Source organism: Leuresthes tenuis, unplaced genomic scaffold, assembly GCF_036924035.1.
Source record: "Leuresthes tenuis unplaced genomic scaffold, fLeuTen1.0.hap1 SCAF_14, whole genome shotgun sequence".
NCBI lineage: Eukaryota > Metazoa > Chordata > Actinopteri > Atheriniformes > Atherinopsidae > Leuresthes > Leuresthes tenuis.
In genome coordinates this window covers 23,949,102-23,970,196 of record NW_027325368.1, presented here as the reverse complement: position 1 = coordinate 23,970,196, position 21,095 = coordinate 23,949,102, and the positions used below count along the sequence as shown (strand labels likewise).

At 40.6% G+C, this 21,095-nt stretch overlaps 1 protein-coding gene across 3 annotated transcripts in view; it reads right to left on the bottom strand.

Annotated features, from left to right (window-relative positions):
• The window catches only part of LOC140268255 (TSC22 domain family protein 2-like), a 37,391-nt gene that overhangs the window by 2,111 nt on the left and 14,185 nt on the right, over positions 1 to 21,095 (bottom strand). The window contains exons 2-3 of one of the 3 annotated variants that reach the window (XM_072363015.1): positions 20,556 to 20,630; positions 2 to 53 (exon numbers count right to left, since the gene is read on the bottom strand). In XM_072363015.1, coding sequence (XP_072219116.1) covers positions 2 to 53; positions 20,556 to 20,630 — 127 coding nt within the window. Of the gene's footprint in view, position 1; positions 54 to 20,555; positions 20,631 to 21,095 lie in introns of those variants that run through there. The other 2 variants (XM_072363016.1, XR_011907523.1) reach the window with 2 other exon arrangements.

The window sequence follows — 21,095 nt, the reverse complement described above, 5'->3', positions numbered from 1 at the left end:
CCATTGCCTGTTCAATTTTATTGTCAATGGCAACAATGTTGGTTCCAGAGGCACTGCAGGGGACAAAAAAAAAAGAATCACATTAGTTTCAGGATTTGTTTCAGGATTCAAACCTCCAGGAAGAGTAGATTTTTCCTCCCTTTCTTGCTTTATTAATAATGATAATAAAGTAATGAATGTGGACAAGCATTTTCAATAAAAATGCACACCCAACAATATAAAAAGCCTCACACGTATGTAGGTCAGGTCAAATCTAGGTCAGGCAAAATTCATCATAGATATATTTTCTCCAAAAACCACAGACAGAAACCCCAACAAATAGTACTGCAGATACAGCATTGGTACATTAGCTATAATTACCCAGGTCGGTCTTTGTTTTGACTGCTGGTAAAACCACCACCTTCCACGTGTCTGCTAGCTACCTCTGCTCTGAGACCTCTGCATGCGGAGGGGCCACCTTTCTTTTACCTGCTGCGTGAGCCGGGCTGGATCCCCGGGACAGACCGAGGGTGTGACCGAGAGTGTGCAGCGCATGGTGCCGAAGCTTCACTGGTAGCGGAAAACAGGGGGCCGGAGCCGGTTTAAATGGGTAGCCATATTTAGAATAGTGAAACACGAGCCGAACGGTGGAGAAAGTCTTTAGAAGTAAAAGACACACATCTGGAATGACTTCTGGCTCCGCCTGCTGCATACACACTGCTAACTGTTAGAAGTGACATGAATCTTTGGGTGCCTGCAGCAAAACCATGTCCGAATAAATGAGCCAGACTTCACGCAGCCAGGCTTCTTCCACAGCCTGAGAGCACTAATCCCAGTCTAACAATGATGTTCTATAAAAGACCACGCAACAGCTGTATGACACTTACAGGACTACTTCACCATGAAAAGCTATTCCTTGAACTTTTACCTTCATCTAGTGTTAGAGCAGGGTCATGGTTCCAATCAGAGTTTGGTGTTCCTTTTATCCCCACCCTCTACATTTGTCAGTTTGTACCACATGCACTCAGGCTATGAATCATGCCATTGTCTGTAAATCTATTTAATATTCATTGCAGAATTGCAGTCTGGATCAGTGTAAATGGAATGACCTGTACACGCAGTCTTTCAAGGTCATAGTAAAGCGTATTCAGAGATTTGCACCGTCTCATATATTGTTGTGGAACTGTGTGAGAAAACAGACAAGTCATTCTACTGCTTCCAACTTTCTCCATGGGAGATCAGGTATTTGTAACTTTAACTGAATTCACTGTACAGATGTTATCTTTAAGTTATGGGATTGATGATTTTGTCAGATAATGATGCGGTTACAAAAATCAGGATTTTATAAGAGAAGAGAGCCAGTCTGAAATTGCTTTACCAGTCGCAAAATAGTCTTTATGTGCTGATTTTCAGCCACAATTTCTGACGTGTCCAGCTGTCTGACAAAATAAACAGAAAAATATGTGCTATGCAAAAAAAAAAGGAACTTTGTAGCATGTGTGGGGTTCCTAGGTCCATCTTAGTGTAGCTGAGCATTTACATGCAGAGGATTTGATCCCTATTTGCATATTCATTTTTGAAAAGCGCAGTTCTGTACAATTTCAAATGTAAACTATGTTTACATGCGTTTTAAAAGTCTGGTTGTGGTTGGACTAACACAATTAGTCGTTTATTTCTAATGTCATAAACATGCTCACAGAGATTTATGTAGTAATGAACTGTGTAATTGGACTGTTAAAACAGTTTTTCATCAATTTGCTGTTTAGGATTTTTATGGCTGGTCTAAAATCTGAGATAAATGACGCAGTGGATTCACAATTTAAAGCGTGCAAAAGTCAACCCCAATCCTATCACGGTAACGTTTAAAATAGGGTTACTACAATACCGTAGCTTCATACTAGCCAACATTTAGTAGTGTATCTGACAACTTGCTATCTTGCCCTTCTTCATCACAGACTTCCCCGAATTTCAGAATTTGAATTCTGGAAGCTGTGAAACTCAAATGCAGCACCCCCGCAGATTTGGATTGCAGGTCCAAATTAAGGATATCCGTTGTTATGGAACAGTTGGTGCATGCATTGGAGTTACACTCCTTGAAATTTATTTTCTGAAGAGCCAACACTGCTGTGCAACTACTCTGAGAACTGAAGTTGCAAGAGTAATGACGTTGGGGAATGCTCGATGGATTGATCTTGTGCAGAGCCAGAGTGATACAGTTCATTTTCATCTGGCAGTTTCACAAACTTTTAGCATAGACAGTTGGAATCCACAGAGACAGCAAGGCGACAGCCAGATGTCTCTTTCTACCTGCTGGTTTACTCGCTCTGCACAGGCTCTCAAATGAATCCTTGCACAACTTAATACTGCCAACTTAGTACAAAGGTGGAGCCTCTGTGTGTGCGTTTGTGATTTCTTTTTTTTTTTTCAGCACAAGTGGTCTTTATTGGAAAGTTGCTCAACAGGAAATTAGAGCAGAGAACAGCAAAGGGCCCCAAGCTGGGACTCGAACCGGGGACAGCTGTGTTGACAAGTTTGAGCCTCTCTATATGGGACATATCTTTCTGCTTCATTCACAATTAAAGTTACCTATATAAGTTGCTATATAAGAGCAGTTATAAGAAACTGTGTCACCATTAAGTATTTCAACCACCAGAGGGCCATGACAAGCTCCATTTCCCCCGAATGTAAATAACAGTGCATACTCTGGTAATAATGCTTTAATAAACTGTGGAAAAAAAAAAGACTAATGGGTACGATCTGAATTCCTTGGCCTCATTAAATTCAATTCAATTCAATTCAATTTTATTTATATAGCGCCAGATTACAACAATTGTCATCTCAAGGCACTTAAGTAATATAGTCCAATTCAAGCCAATTGGAATTCAATTCATTGTAATCATAATCCAATTAATTCATATAGAGCTAATTAAAAAAATTAATATCCTAGCTAAGGAAACCAACAGATTGCACCGAAATGTGTCTTCAGTCCAATCTCCCGTCCTGAGCGTGCCTGTGGCAACTGTGGAAAGGAACGACTCCCTTTTAACAGGAAGAAACCTCTGGCAGAACCAGACTCAGGAAGGGTGGCCATCCGCCTCGACCAGCTGGGGTTTGAGAAGACAGAAAAGAGGGAAAAGAGGGGGGAAAAACACATTAACGCCATTCAAAGGATATCTGTTGGAACAGGGAAACATAGGTTAATAACCACAATAATGTCACATGTACATAAAATCAATTTTGAAATTAAACAGGGGGAAAAAGAGAGCAAAGTGAGGAAATGTGTGACAGATGAGGTCCCCCAGCAGTCTAAGCCTATAGCAGCTTAACTATGGGATGTTTCAGGATTACCTGAGCCATCCCTAACTATAAGCTTTATCGAAAAGAAAAGTTTTAAGCCTAATCTTAAAAGTGGAAAGGGTGTCTGCTTCCCGGACATTTACTGGCAGCCTATTCCACAAGAGAGGGGCCTGATAACTGAAGGCTCTACCTCCCATTCTACTTTTAGAAACTCTGGGAACAACAAGTAAACCTGCAGTTTGGGAGCGAAGTGCTCTGTTAGGAAAATATTGTACAATGAGATCTTTAAGATATGATGGAGCTCGGTCATTAAGAGCTTTATATGTGAGAAGAAGAATCTTAAATTCTATTCTGAATTTAACAGGGAGCCAATGAAGAGAAGCTAAAACTGGAGAAACATGATCTCTCCTGTTAGTTCTCATCAGAACTCTGGCTGCAGCATTTTGGATCAGCTGGAGGCTTTTCAGAGAATATGTGGGACAGCCCAATAATAAGGAATTACAGTAGTCCAATCTTGAAGTAACAAATGCATGAACTAGTTTCTCTGCATCACCTTGAGACAGGATGTTCCTGATTTTGGCAATATTACGAAGGTGAAAGAAGGCAGTCCTAGAAACCAGTTTTATATGTGCGTCAAATGATAAATTCTGGTCAAAAATAACTCCAAGGTTCCTCACTGTAGAACTAGAAGCCAAGGAAATACCATCTAGAGTAACTATATAACTAGACAATTTCTCCCTGAAGCGCTCAGGTCCAAAGAGAACAACTTCAGTTTTGTCTGAATTTAAAAGCAGACAGTTCTGAGTCATCCAGGTCTTTATGTCTTTAAGACAGGCTTGTAGCCTGACCAACCTGTAGGTTTCATCTGGTTTCATAGATAAGTACAGCTGAGTATCATCAGCATAACAATGGAAATTTATGCCATGCTGTCTGATAATGTTACCTAATGGAAGCATGTATAAAGTAAAAAGAATCGGTCCAAGCACAGAACCCTGAGGAACTCCATGACTTACTCCAACGTGTGAGGAAGATTCCTCATTTACAAGAACAAACTGGAATCTATCAGATAAATATGACTTAAACCAGCCTAATGCAGTTCCTTTAATCCCAATAACATGTTCAAGTCTCTGTAACAGAATGCTGTGATCGATCGTATCAAATGCAGCACTGAGATCCAACAGGACAAGCACAGAAACAAGTCCGCTATCAGAAGCTAACAGGAGATCATTGGTAACTTTCACCAGTGCCGTTTCTGTGCTATGATGCACTCTGAATCCTGACTGAAACTCTTCAAACAGATTATTTCTATGTAAATGATCACAAAGTTGAACTGCAACTATTTTTTCAAGAACTTTGGACAAAAAAGGGAGATTGGATATAGGTCGATAATTAGCCAACACTTCTGAATCAAGAGTAGGTTTTTTAAGTAAAGGTTTAATTACAGCAACCTTAAAAGTCTGAGGTACATATCCTATCAACAAAGACCGATTGATCAAATCCAATATGGAAGTGTCAATTAAGGGGAAAACCTCCTTGAACAGTCTGGTTGGGATTGGGTCTAACATACAAGTTGATGGTTTAGAAGAGACTATTGCTGTTGTTAGCTCAGAAAGATCAACTGGACAGAAGCTGTCTAAATACAATTCAGGTTCGAAAGATACTTCTAAAGCTGCTCTACTTGATGATACATCAGTGATAATAATGGGAAGGATTCCATTAATCTTCTCTCTGATAGAAACAATTTTATTGATGAAGAATCTCATGAAATCATCACTGCTGAGAGTTAAAGGAATACATGGCTCAACAGAGCTCGGAGTCTTTGTCAGTCTGGCAACAGTGCTGAAAAGAAACCTGGGATTATTCTTATTCTCTTCTATCAATAATGAATAATACGCAGTTCTAGCTTTACGAAGTGCTTTCTTATACGTTATTAAACTATCTTTCCAGACTAATTGAGACTCTTCTAAATTAGAGGAACGCCACTGTCTCTCCAGCTTTCTTGCAGTCTGCTTTAACGCACGCAGCTGTGAATTATACCAAGGAGCCAACCTCTTCTGACTGATTACCTTCCTTTTCAGAGGGGCAACATTGTCCAGTGTTGTACGCATTGAAGCTGTAGTGCTGTCAACAAGAGAGTCAAGTTCTACTGGAGTAAAATTTAGGTAGCCATCCTGTGTCATATCAGCACATGGCAGTGAAGAAAAGGATGATGAAATCAACTCTTTAAATCTGGTTACAGCATTCTCTGACAGACACCTTCTATATGTAGAATTCTTCTCAGAAACCGTGTAGTCAAGTAATGTAAATTCAAAAGTTATTAAAAAATGGTCAGACAAGACAGGGTTATGAGGGAACACTGTTAACTGTTCACTCTCAATGCCATAAGTCAGCACAAGGTCAAGGGTATGATTAAGGCAGTGAGTAGGTCTGCGAACACTTTGAGAAAATCCAATAGAGTCTAATATAGAATTAAAGTTAATATTTAGGCTGTCATTTTCAACATCTACATGAATATTAAAGTCACCCACTACAATGACTTTATCTGTACTCAGCACTAACTGGGATAAAAACTCTGAGAATTCAGACAGAAACTCAGAATAAGGGCCAGGTGGACGATACACAACAACAAACACAAGAGGTTTTTGTGATTTCCACTTTGGGTGGGAAAAACTGAGAATCAGAGATTCAAAAGAGCTAAAACTAATCTTGGGTCTAGGACTGATTAGTAACCCTGATCTGAAGATAGCTGCCACTCCTCCTCCTCTACCTGTGGTTCTAGGAACATGAACATTTAAATAGTCAGAGGGAGTTGATTCATTAATGCTAACATGATCCTCCTGCTGCAGCCAGGTTTCTGTAAGACAAAATATATCAATATGATGATCACAGATCAAATCATTCACTAACAGAGACTTCAAAGGGAGAGATCTAATATTCAGCAAACCACATTTAATAGTTTGATGTTTTTGTTCAGTTAAAGTTTTTGTTTTAAATTTTTTTTTGCACAAGAGGATTTGCTCCTTTTGTGTTTTTTGATTGAGGGGGGGGCAGCATCAGGTGGGAAGCCGCAGAGAAGTGTGTAAGACTACAACTCTGCATCCTGGTCTCAACCCTGGGATGTCATGTTTTTGGATGACTAATAAATTCGTCCATATTTCTAGAAATGAGAGCCGCTCCTTCCAAAGTGGGATGGATGCCGTCTCTCCTCATCAGACCAGGTTTTCTCCAGAAAGATTGCCAATTATCTATGTAGCCCACGTTGTTTGCTGGACACCATCTAGACAACCAGCGATTGAATGAGGACATGCGGCTAAACATGTCATCACTGGTCAGATTTGGCAGGGGTCCAGAGAAAACTACGGAGTCCGACATTGTTTTGGCAAAATTACACACCGATGCAACATTAATTTTAGTGACCTCCGATTGGCGTAACCGGGTGTCATTACCGCCGACGTGAATAACTATTTTACCGTATTTACGTTTATCCTTAGCCAGCAGTTTTAAATAGGATTCTATGTCGCCCGCTCTGGCCCCTGGAATGCATTTGACTATGGTCGCTGGTGTCTCTAATGCCACGTTTCTGACTATAGAGCTGCCAATTACCAGGGTTTTCTCCTCAGCGGGTGTGTCGCTGAGTGGGGAAAATCTATTAGAAACGTGGACAGGTTGATGGTGAACCACGGGCTTGACTTTAGGACTATGACTCCTCTTCCTGACAGTCACCCAGCCACTCTTAAGTCCCGGCTGCTCGGGATCTGCTCGGGGACGACTAACAGAGCAAGCTACGCTAGGTGGCTCCGCACTGACTAAAGGGGCCTGGCTCGCTATCGGGTGGTTTTCAACAGTGCAGAGCCGAGTTTCCAATTCAGAAAGCCTTGCCTCCAAAACTACAAAAAGACTACATTTGTTACATGTACCATTACCACTAAAGGAGGCAGAGGAGTAACTAAACATCTGACACACGGAGCAGGTGAAAGCAGGAGATAGAGGAAGAGAACTGGTAGCCATGCTAAGCTAGAGAACCAGATACACCGCTAAAAAGTGAAAAATAAAGACTAAAGATCTGTAAGAGTGAGCGTTAGAATATAACAAGTATGGGATAGAGTTAACTATGCAAGATGTGTAAATTATAGGGAGAAATAAGGTGATTATTAGTAGTTCAAGGAGAGCGAGAACTGTCACAGTGCACACACACAAAGCAACAGGAAGTGATGCAATACGTCTTACCGCAAAGCAAAGCCGTCAGACCCAGGATTAAAACCACCTCAGAGTTAGAGAGGGGCATCCTCTTTTTTCAGACTTGAAGATCAATGCCACCATGTGGTGGGAAGGTGCCTTGAAGCGCAGATATGCCCCTGGGGACAAGATGTTCTGTTCCTCTACACCATACCATTTATGTGTGAGAGGCGGACGGAAGCACTCAGTTGATTGTTATCAGTGTGCTGTACTGGGAAGGAATGTTCCCCATACCTCTGCTGCTACGAGACTGTCACTCACAGCCCCTGACTCTGATCTGTCAGATATAATGATGTCCAATGGCAGCTACATGCCAGAACATCCCACAAACACAAAAATTAGGATTTACTTGGTGACACACGCCTATCATGTCAGGAAATAACATACAAGAATGTCCATTTCTGCAGTCGGTACTAACTCATTAGTATTTCCCTCGCAGACCACAGTATGTGACCCCCAATGAGGGGTTTTGTAACCCAAAGCTGTAAAAAAGAAAAACGCATCAACCGCAACTTCACCCTGTACTAAATGTGTGTTCAATTTAGATGAGGCGTCACTCACATGGCCCTCATAAAATTTTCCTCCCTAACAAGAGTTTTTAACAGGCCTGAGCCTGGAGGAATCTCTCACTCTATAAAACACAGACTCCGTATGGACTCAGGGTTACACCCTTGTTGCTTCACCAGTGGCTTCAGACAGTACAAAAAACAAAACACATGCTCCATTATTAACAGGCTCATACTGTGTAGCAGTATGTGTCCACGATACAAGTGTGGTACAGTCTCTGTTATGGCCCAGTATTTCAGTACTTAAACTCACTCAGACGCACACGCATCAACTTTTAATATAATTCATCATTTAAAGAGCCATAAAGACCCATTGACCACAGGGTTTGGTAGATGCTTACAAGGCAAGCTCTTGAATTTAAAATGTAAAGTTGGCGACATTGATGGGAGGTTAGACATTAATGATGTCAAAACGGTAGTCAGTCACCTTCAATCTGCCTGTTCAAATCAGGAATGTTGCATCTGTTACACGAGTTCTTGCCGTTTCTTCACAAACATTAATCCGATCCACTTTCCAACTTTGGATCTGAATTGCAGGAGTCCAGCAGAGGGGCAGTGTTAAGAGTGACGACGGTTCTGCTTTTATAAATGTCTTTTATGTTTTTGTGCAGTTGTTTTCAGCTTCATGCCAGTCAGTGACAGACTGGATCGGTTGGAAGGACGCTCTTTTGCTGCAATTGGTTGCTTCCCTAAGCTAATGCAATTGGTTATCTCTCTGTTGGTGGGCCTTCATCAGGAGTGTATCTATGTAAACTGAATATCTAGAATGAATATCTAGAAAAATCAACAGCCACCTTTACTCTGGACAGTTCACATGTTGTGAGTACAGTGTGTTCTGTTTTCAAGGAAAATGCTCTCCATTGAAGAAACAGCCCCCATTTCTACTGTCTGTAGTATACATGGAGTCTGAGTCACAGAATAAGGGTGCATCGCTCCTCACAAATCCCACTTTAACTTCCAGAAGCAGTTCTCTTTTCAAAACAACAACATTATGTAAACCAGATTCCACCTACATTTTTTAGTTGGACTTATTCAAATAGTTTGTTTTGTCCTATTCAAACTGCAAAGATAATCTTCACATAAAATAAGTTGGTACCACGAAAGAGCTCAGTCTAAAATTAAAAAAAAAAAAGTTATAAAACTGCTGCAGATTTATTTTCAGGCATCATACTCTCAATCTGTTTCAACTTGAAAGTGACACTGTACTGTTCCTCGTCTAATAACTCTGAATGCCCTCACTGCTCTTAAAGTCAGGAGCATGAGGCTTTTCCTCTGGAGGTTCCCCCCTCCAGCTGGTTTCAGTGGAGGGAGCCAGGGAATAAAACATGAGGAAAACTCAGAACACTCATGCGCTGTCAGTGGGACATGTGACAGGCCAGCGATGGATCTGTAACTATGGAGACAGGAAAACATCAATACTAGAATAATTGTTCCTAAGGAGACAGATCTTCACAGTGACTTGAGCCAAGACCTGAATGATGAACTGTGGCTTCCTGGAGCCGCTGTGGGTGAGATAATTCTGTTAAGTCATGATGGTTTGGGCAGATACTCATGACTTCAGCAGTAACTGTGCTAGTTAGACTGCAACACACAGGAATATCCTTCAAGTCAAAACCATATTAGGACACCATCTGGTAATCCAAGAAGAACTTCCAAGAACAACTGGGACTGGGGAGGAGGAGGGGATTTTGGAAACAACATCCCGACTGAGTAGCGTTTTGGAGTACTGCTTAGAGCAACACTCCTGACACATGTAAACTTGTTCAGGCTTTTTGATTAAACTAAATTGAGCATCTGACATTGAACCAAATCTGGTTGAACGCACAGTATTTTCAGCATTATAAAGCACTAAGAGCTGATGTGTGCAAAGTCAAAGCTCAGAAGCTGACGGGCTGAGCTGAAATCAAACAGAATGCTAATGGAGGTTTCAACTTACCCTGCTCTGATTATGCAATCAGCACTTCTGTAAACTTCTACTTCACCATAAGCAAGACTGACATTTATACGCTCTGCGTAGGGTTCGCTTCATCCTATACAGTGTTAGCTTTAAAATAGGAATGCCAATAAAAAAAGTCCATTAGAGGCAGGAAAGTATCCCCTTTGATGGAGCATGGACAAGTGAAATAGTGGGGATGAGTAACTCATTTGGGAATAAAATAGTTGTCATTCCTTTGCCTCTTGTAGATCTGCTGACATATTCAAGAGGAGAATGTGTTCTTAAACAGAGAAAGAAGAAGCCTGGCTCAGACATGATAAGGCATGTACAGAGCTTTGCTGGAGACTCCTGATCACGTGTCCAAGGAAACCCTGGTACCTGGTCATTCGAGATGTTTAAATAGCTCATATTTGAGTGAAAATGTGGTCTTTATCAAAGCAGGCCTTATTTTTCTATCTGGGTATGTGGTATGTAAATGTGTCACCTTTCACTTTAAAATCAGACAGCTTCCACTGTTAAATTTAAACAGCTGTGCATGTAACCGAGCCCCGGCAGCCTGTCAGCAGAAAATATATGAAAGAGGTGCAAAAACTACAACCAAGTAGGCAACAAACCTCTCAGTCACTGTATTTATTTGTCAACCAAAATGGTCTGATGAGTTTTATTTTCATAAGTTTAATCTAAATGAACAACATGTAATAATATAAAAAGTAGAGGAGGTGAAGAGATTGTGTTGAGAACAAAGTATGGCGAAAATAGGAAGCAGCGTTAAGTGGGCTCAAATATGCAACAATGGTCTGTGCGATTTTTTCTTCCAATATAGTTGACCTTTTGACAATTTATCAAAACCTGGTAACCGACACAGTTGGTTGTTTTTTTTTTGTCAGAAAAGTTAGATAAAATGGGCCTCATGCAAGAACATTTTCGTATTCTTATTCTAAATTTCTCTCACGTTTTTTGTATAAAGGTCTCGTACGAACACGCCACGTCAGATTCAACAAACGCTCTTAACTTCGGAAAAGTGTGTAAACGACCTGCGTAAATGATGAATGCCACCCGTGCGTATTTAAGTGCACGTGCACGAGGATGGTAAATTTGCATACTCCAAGCCCAAAATAATACCATATAAGGCTACGCTTCCTCTCTCCTGTGCCAGGAAGTGTTGAGTCATGAGAATGGCATCAAGGCGCAAAAAGAACAACTTTACAGGCTCTGAGATTGAAGTTCTGCTTTTAGAGATCCAAAAAGGAAAATCTGTCATTTTTAGCAGTGTCAGCAGTGGAATTATGGGATCTGCTACAGCGAACAAAAATGGGAAGCAATTACGAGTGCTGTTAATTCCGTGTCACCTGTGGTTTGTAATGTCACCGAAATAAATAAGAAAAGGTTTGATATGAAAATAGCTTTAAAAAAACGTCTCGCCATGGCTAGGCACTCGATGCTTGCAACTAAAGCTGTGCAGTCAGTTGTTGCCTCATCATGATGACACTTTGATGGGGCAGTCGAAGAGAGGGGTCTTCTGGCATGTTGTCTGCCTGGGCTGCTTCAGGAAGTGAGAGACCCTCGTTCATGGCAATATTGTGCAAAACGCAGCATGCTAGAATAATCTGGCATGCATTCTCTGGGCTATAGAGCAGTTTGCCACCCGCTGTATCGAGACACATCCACCTGGCCTTCAGCACACCAATAGTGTGCTCCACAAAGGCACGGGTGCTTTGATGTGTATATGTGTGCAGTCTATTGCTCCGATTATGTCTGGCAGTCCAGCCATGGCATGAAAGTTTCTCTTAATTTGTACTTGTTCGACAGCAGTGTATGGGAATTTGATGTACCATGGGTGATAAACTGATGAGGGCTTTGATGACCAAGGGGAGTGCATGACTCAGAGAGGACTGGGACACACGCGATCTGTCTTCAATCTCCCTCTGAAAGGTTCCCGTGGCCAGAAATCCAAGGGTGGAGAGATTCTGGACGTGCGGTGGAATTGGGTTTGATCGGCATCCATCCGTAGACCTGTCTCCGCAAGGATATCTACACGGTCTCAGAATACACGCTCTCTTCCAAGAGCCTGACGCTGGTTACACTTCCCATTGACATTGTTATATCCAGATTAAGTGTGGTTCTTTCTCATACTACAAAGTTGTTGAAACCTTATTAGAAGTGGATAAATATGAAGGACAATGCAGTTTTAGCTTGGTTTGAGTGAAGGAATTCATTTTATAGCAAAATCTATATTTCTTAATATCTACTTGAGAGAAGCTATTGCTGAAGCACAAGTGTGGTTCTTTCTCATACAATATAAAGACGTTTATGCTTGAAAACTGTTTAGACGTGGATAAATATGACTGACAAAGCAGTTTTAACTTAGTTTGAGTGAAGGAATTCATTTTATAGCAAAATCTGAATTTGTGCATAACTCATCAAAAGGAGCTTATTCTCGGTGTAGTGGAATTGGGTATGCTAAAGCCACAATTCTCTGGAGTTGTGGCTTTAGCAAGCTGGACATTTGCATCAGCACAATCCTTGGCAGTCTAAATCGTGATGTCAGCCATTCGTCTGTCTTCGCAAGGATATTTACACGGTCTCGGAACACACGCTCTCTACCAAGAGCCTGATGCGCCAAGGCATCCAAAAGTAGCAGGTTTGCCGCTGGTTACATTTCCCATTGGCCTTGTTATATCCAGAGTCAAACTAACCTTCAATTATTGCATAATTTATATCAAACAGAATAATGTCAGCATAATTATGGGGTATAATGTATATATTTATTTATGATTGCTTCAAAGTAATAAAATATACAATCCATTAGTCAAGCAAACTTGATTCCAAAAACAGCAGACTATTTTACGTAACTCCTATGACAGGTCTGGATCACTTGTAAATTCTGTTCCTATCTGAAAGAAAACTCAAAATAGGAAAAAATTGGTGGATGCAGAAGTTCTCGTATCAATCACTCTTATGCACGACTTAAGAACATATCTGTTTGTACGAATGGTTGTTGCATGAGGCCCAATGTTAGTGATACTACTCTTGTCTTTATGATGAGACAGAAGAGCCTGATAAGGTGAAATGGCAGTCCGTTTCCTAAACTCCACCTCTTAACTGGGGCGGCTGTAGCTAAGGAAGAATGGTGGTCATCGGCCCGAATCCGAAGTTTGGTTGAACTTACATTGCCTCTAATGTGGCCATCGGTGTGTGAATGTGTACAACAGAAAAACAGTAGTTAACATTGGGACTATAGACTAACACTGTGTAAGTGTGAATGGCAAATGTGAATGCTAACCAGCTAATTGAGCTTTCCAAAGCACAACTAATGCCTGGAATAAAACCCTAAATCAAGATAGTTTGAAGAGGAGACATCTCGGGTGCAGAGCAAGAATAACATGGAGAAAAAGGTGAAAGAGGGTTAAACCATTTCTTCCTTTGATCGTCATGAAAATGTGAGTTCACGAGCAGATACAATGGACAAGCTTGGACCCCTGATGAGGACGAGGCAGGAACATCAGGAAGGCAATATTCTTTTTTTTCACCGAGACATGACTGCAGAGGCAACACCTCTCCGTTTAGCGTTAAACCTATACAGTAGGGCTGCAACTAACGACTATTTTGATAGTCGACTAGTCATTGATTATTGAAATGATTAATCAATGGTTAATTACTAATTAAAACAATCCAAAACTGAAAAAGGATACATTCAAGCCATATTATATCTTGACTTTTAACATGAACTGAAAATGCTAAGAAGATGGCTGACAATAATGCACCAACAGTCAAATCAATACCAAAAAGTGAAAAAGTGAAAAAGAATACAGCGTAATTGTAACTTTGGACTGTGAAGTTGAATAATACAATTTTAATGTTGCACTTTAATGTTAAAATTCAAGACAACTCCGCTTATTTAGCTAGCAGGCAACGCTAACAAGCTAAATATCTAAATACCATGGTGAGACCGCGTCTCCCAGAGCTCCAACGTGCTTCCTCTTCAAATATTCATGCATGACAGACGTGCTTCCGTGATACGTGAGGTCGGCTTTACAAAACTTGTAGCGAACCTTTTTTTTTTTCCTGGGCGTCGAGGGTGAAATGCTCCCAGACCCATGACACTTTTGTTACGAGAGGACGATAATTCAGCCGCAGCCATTTCATTAGGTTTATACAGGTAATCTCCCTTTATTATTTACCGTAATGCGCATGAATCTCTAAGCAGAGATAGGTGGGAAGTGTGATGACTCACTCTGTACGAAAAATGATATTCAGCTCGACAGCGTGAAGGACAGTGTGAGGACGCAAAAAACAATTATCGACAATTAAATACGTCGGCGACTAATTATGTTATCGATTTTTGTCGACAACGTCGACTAATCGTTGCACCCTTACTATAGAGGCAGACAGAGACTGCAGACAGAGAGTTAACAGTAAAGGAGGAGGATTGAGGTGCTTGTAAACAACAGATGGTGTAAACATGGACCTGACACCGAGAAGGACCATCTCTGCACCTGCGATATGGAACTGTTGGCTGTGAGTTCTGTCATGAATAACTACTGACAGAATTCACCTGTGTAACCTCTGAAGAGTCCTACCACACTTTCCCCTCTACTACATTTCAACTTTCAACATGTTTGTACACCGATTTATATTTTATGTTGTTATCTATCACAATATTTTAAAAACAAAATACTAAAAAGTAAATCATTATTTTTACATCATGTGTCCAATTACTTCTTGCCTTGATGACTTCCTGGAGTCTTTGTGGGTTCATGACAGCAGTTCCTGGCCAAATAGTTAAAAAATGTTGTTGAATGGACAATTAAGAAGTTAAAGACACTACTAGAAAAGAAAGAATGGGGTTAAAAAAAGAAAAAAAAAACAGCTGACATTTTTTTAGATTAATTGCAAAAAATAAATAATACAGCAACAGGGACCAAGTAAGCCATGAGTGTGCCTAAGCAGATGACCCTCTGCAGCATATCTGACATTTCTACAAAGGTCAGGCAGCACACCAATTGGTCAGGCTATTATACAGCTGACCATTTCGTCTGCTTCAAGTGGAGGAATGTCAAGAAGACAATTATTTCTTTACAATACCCTAAAAAGGGATCTGTATGACATCCAAAGTCAGTGTCCTCTTCTGACATTTCACTTTCACAACCACTGGTTTACTCAGAAATGATCCCAAACAAACCTGAATAAAACCAACTAATTATAGGTCTATGACACCAAAGTTCAATGCCAAAACCTACCAAACACACAGTCCCAAACAAATCCTTAGTTATCTTTGCTTCCATGGAAACAAAAGCAGCCTTGGCTGAACAGTGTCTCCACAACAACAACACTGAAAGAAAAAGAAGTGAAGCAACAAGACTTGCCATCATACTTGTTGCTCGTGTTAACTGAGGTGGGAAATAAGTCACAATACACACGGCATGTAAGTTCAAACAGAGTTATCCATTTATTCACATCCAAACCAAAGCAGTTAAAGCAGCAAATGGACTGATTTGTGTGTGTGTTCAGAGTTCCTCAGAGGCTGGTGATGGTGTGTCAGCTGTAGATTTCTCTAAAAGCAGTTTCATTTCCTGTCACTCAGATATGGTTTCATGTGCCTCTTTTTTTCTTCTTCATTCTTTGTAAATGGCATCAGGTTCAGGCCTTTTCAAGGAATTCCCTCACCGTCCACACACACAACATTTGAAATGCAAATGTGAATGGATAAAAGCCTTTTGACAGAGGCAAACAGTTTTTGAGACTGAACTGAAACCTGTTTTTACTTTGAATTCTGTTACAGACAGCATGCACACACTCTTCAGCCTCTTGGATCCACTTTAAAGCTGAAAGCCCGTGGTGTTAATATTATTACTTAGATAGTATTGGCCATTCGCGGAAACAAATACCTTCTAGTTAACATATCATATTGCAATTTTCTTTTTACCTGGGAGACATTCTCCAGAATAGAGTCCAGTACAGAAAACAACAAGTGTCAGAAAATCTGCCGGGTTGCAAATAAACACATTACCTCCAGTGAAAAGTTCCTCTGTAAACCTGTCCTGACAGGCTACAGAGCTGCTCACCCTCAACTTTGATCTCATTAACTGATATTCTTCGTGTTATTTGTCAAACTTCGATTTAACTAATACTATAGCAGATGGCTGGATTAATTAGAAGGATGGTTTTGGTTTTGATGCTTCAGAGTGAAAAGAACACCATAAGACCTGAGTAATGCATCAGCTGGGAATGGCAACAGCTGAGATTTTCTCCAGTATGAAATCCAAACCTAGTCAGATGTTTCTGTGCTACAATATTTTGATAATCATAAGCCAACATATATACTCAGTACATACATGCATCAGTCCAACCCGTTTTCTTTGCATCTTTATAAAACTAGTAACATATTTGGGTTTTGGACAGGTGGATATACACAAGATGCTTAAAAGGTTTCACCTTCGATGGGTTATAAAACAATCGATTTGGAAAATATTTGCTAGAGCAATTGATTTAATAAAGATGTTATTACAGATGTACCTCGTACAGAATCTTGAGTAAAAATGTATGGGAGACCAAAGAAGGCAGCTGAAAGATGAGGAAAAGACAAAGCAGTTTAGGGCTGGGTGATAAAACGATAACGATAGCTATCGAGGAATAACTTTAAGATATGAAACATGGTCGATATACTTTTCGATAGATTACATTCGTCCATCTTTTGACAGACAATACGAATAGCCAATGACAACGACAGTTGCACTGCGCTGAACCGATCATGTGGCTGGAATAGAGCCATGCCAGCAGCTAGCCGTGGAGCGTTTGTTTGTGCTGCTGCAGCAATATAAAAAAAAGAATATGAAACGATGGAAAACACAACCCAAGGCGTAAGGGATAACATTGTTGATTAAAAGAAAGGGCCCGAAAAGGTTTGGAGGTCTTTTTTTTTTTGTTTTTGAAGTCACGAAACCAAACAGAGTAGTGTGCACTGCAAATTATGTCGAGTTCATGTTCCGACAAAGACAGGGAGTAACACTAATCTTTTTCATCACCTGAAGCAGCTCCACCCGTGTGAGCACAGAGAATGCAAACTTTTACAAACACAGCCCAGAACAAGTGCTAATCTTCCCCCAATAACAACGCCTGTGCAGCTGCAACAGAATAGAGTTTGCTTGATCCAGGGCCATGCCGTATGACAAAAAAATCTAAGAGACACCGTGATATTACAAATGCAGTAGCTTATTGTATTGCAAAAGACATGCTATCAATAAGCACAGTGGAAAATAAGGGGCTTCTAGTGGACATTAGTAACACTGAGCTGAATTACCTTTCCAGCAGAAAAGAGGCAACTTCGGCGTCACTTTTAAAGCCTTTCTCCCCCATCAGCAACCTCCATTTGGGAAAGGCGACGCTGACATTTAGTCGCATTTTACCCCGTCTTCTGTCTCTAATTCTTTTGGGCTAGTCATGTTTTCGTTTCTTTGATGAAGACTTGTGTTCTTTAGAGGTTTGTTTTGCAGAACAGTAAGTGTGAGTCTATTCAGATAACTTCACAAAACTGAAAAACTTCCAAAATATATTTCGACTGCTTCCTTGTCGCCTTCTTCCTCTTCTTCTACAACGTCACATCCGGCTTCATTGTCTGCAAAGTAGTGGCGAATCGCGCTTGCACCACCCTTTGTCCCTTCCAGGCCACTGTAATCGATATGGCGACGCAAGTGGTGTCCTTCCGGGTAAGCCTTTGTGTAGAGCGGACCGCGATATATGTAAATAAAAAAGCAAAATCTAAAGTAATAAAAACGTAGCGACTCGTTTCATAGGGTGACTATATAGCACTAACAACATAGTTACATGTTTTATATTCCATTTCTGTTAATAAACGACGATTATTACACACTGGTCCTTTAATATAAAACTTTTCATGGTAACATCTGAAAAGTGCCGTATTTGTGCTTCTGTAAGTGAAACCAGTGTAACAGGTAATGATAACTGAGAAGCTTGACAGGGTACTTTTAGATTGGTGTCAATAAATATACACACGTAGACAAAATTGTTGGTACCCCTCAGTTAAAGAAGGAAAAACCCACAATTCTCAATGAAAGCACTTGAAACCTACAAAAGTAACAATAAATAAAAATTAATTGAAAATTAAATAATCAAAATCAGCCATTACTTTTGAAATGTTGATTAACATAATTATTTAAAAAAAACAACTAATGAATAGGGCTGGACAAAAATGATGGTACCTCTATAAAAGATTGAAAACTATTTGACCAGAGTGACATGATTAACTCAGGTGTGTCCTTTAATTGACATCACAGGTGTTTCCAAACTCATAATCAGTCAGTCTGCCTATTTAAAGGGAGACAAGTAGTCACTCTGCTGTTTGGTGAAAAGGTGTGTACCACACTGAACATGGACAACAGAAAGCGGAGGAGAGAATTGTCCCAGGACATGCGAAAAAAAATGATAAGACAAACATCTTAAAGGTGCAGGCTATAAGACCATCTCTAAACAGCTTGAAGTTCCTGTGACAACAGTGGCTCATATTATTCAGAAGTTCAACACCCACGGGACAGTAGCCAACCTCCCTGGACGTGGCCGCAAGAGGAAAATTGATGACAGATTGAAGAGACAGATCGTTCGAATTGTATCCAAAGAGCCCAGGACAACCTCCAAAGAAATTAAAGGTGAACTCCAAGGCCAAGGTACATCAGTGTCAGATCGCACCATTCGTCGTTGTTTGAGCCCAAGTGGACTTCATGGGAGACGACCAAGGAGGACACCACTGCTGAAAAAAATCATAAAAAAGCGAGACTGGAATTTGCAAAAATGCATGTTGACAAGCCACAAAGCTTCTGGGAGAATGTCCTTTGGACAGATTAGACCAAACTGGAGCTTTTTGGTAAGGCACATCAACTCTATGTTCATAGACTCAAAAACCAAGCATACGAAGAAAAGAACACTGTCCCTACGGTGAAACATGGAGGAGGCTCAGCAATGTTTTGGTGCTGCTTTGCTGCATCTGGCACAGGGAGTCTTGAATGTGTGCAAGGTCAAATGAAATCTGACAACTATCAAGGCATTCTGGAGAGAAATGTGCTGCCTAGTGTCAGAAAGCTTGGTCTCAGTCGCAGGTCATGGGTCTTCCAACAGGACAACGATCGAAAACACACAGCCAAAAACAGCCAAGAATGGCTGAGAGAAAAGCGTTGGACTATTCTAAAGTGGCCTTCCATGAGCCCAGATCTGAATCCCATTGAACATCTGTGGAAGGAGCTGAAACATGCCATTTGGAGAAGACACCCATCAAACCTGAGACAACTGGAGCAGTTTATACACGAGGAGTGGGCCAAAATACCTGTTGACAGCTGCAGAAGTCTCATTGACAAATACAGAAATAGTTTAATTGCAGTGATTGCCTCAAAATGTTGTGCAACAAAATATTAAGTTATGGGTACCATCATTTTTGTCCAGCCCTATTTCATTAGTTTTTTTTTAAATAATTATGTTAATCAACAATTCAAAAGTAATGGCTGATTTTGATTATTTAATTTTCAATAAATTTTCATTTATTGTTACTTTTGTAAGTTTTAAGTGATTTCAGTGAGAATTGTGGGTTTTTCCTTCTTTAACTGAGGGGTACCAACAATTTTGTCCACGTGTGTAGGTGCAGTGTATTGACTTTAGCTTTAATGATATGAACTATTTTCCTCTTAAACAATAAGCCCCCCTTCCTTGTCACCAGGTAGTCCGTCTGTTCTTTCCATTTACCACACTTCCAGTCAAGCTTAACACCCTATTTTTCCCTTTGTAGGTGTTAGAAATGGCTAGCTCTGGGTCTTCTTTACTCAGAAAGAAAACTTTCCATACTGCAGACATGCTTGCCAGCCATAATTGGCCACTTCTGCAAACTGGCCAATCAATCGGTGCATCCCCAGCCAGTGTTGTGAAACCTTGCTCATGTGTATTATTAGTAGAATTGTAAGGGAAGAAAACAAAAAGCTCTGACACATTTTTAAGCAGCCTCTCATCAGATTTAACTTTGGATTCTGTACATGCAGCTTTTATGTCCTGATAATATAAGATTAGATCCTTTAGATTAGTGCTTGGTCTTTTTTAACCTAGAATAACTGCCCAGCTGCATTTTTAAGTTGGATGGCGAGTTTACCTTTAAAGACTGGTTCACCTTGTTCATAATCTTATTAACTCTCTGACCGCTTGTGCTGCTTGCCTTATTGGACTCCCTTCTATTGTTTGTCTCTGAAATTCAAGATCGCAGCAATTAGGCTGGCACATAAGATGACAGGAATGGAGGCCAAACTTATCAAAGTAACAATGAGGCAGTAAACAAAACAGAAAGCACCAGAGAGGCTTAGGGAAAATTACAGAGACAGACAGAAATGTCGGTGCGGAGGCTATTGGCCAATCCTGCACTCGCTGCCAGGCTTCGTTTCCAAACTCAATCCATGCACGGGTAGAAAGCAAAGCTCACTGCTACCGAACACTGCACACACAATGTTAAACTCTTGCAGGCCTGCCCAGTCCAATCCAGCAGAGTACTGTACCTATCACTGTGGGCCTTTGAGTCTCTTAATCTGCTTCCAGACTGGAAGGCCTGGTAGAAAGCCATGGAGGGGTTCCTGTGTCAACCATGTCCGAGGAAGAGAGAAGAGACAGACAGTGAAGAGCTGAAACAGTCAAAACAGACTCAAACTTTATTCCTAGAAATGCACCCTCAAACACCCCCCCCCCCAAGGACTCGTTAAATGTTGCAATAAACTATAAGTTAAGCCCTCAGTACAACATAAGGGACATTCAGAACAGTAAAGAGAACTGGATTGGGAAAGTGAGTCTTTATCTTAACACAGGAATGCATGCTGAAAGGCGGGGGCAGCTTCATAAACCTTAAGAGCCAACTCCCGCAGGCCATTTACCTACAGAATGTAGTTCTACAAGTTACCTTATGCAAAATGAGCGAGAAGAGCTTTACATTAAATAAAGTGTTTGAAATTCTCCTGCTGGAAAGCTTTTGAATTTTGATACAAAAACAAAAATGGACATATTCTGTACCTTTAAATGAACGAACAAGGGGGGGGGGGGGGGGG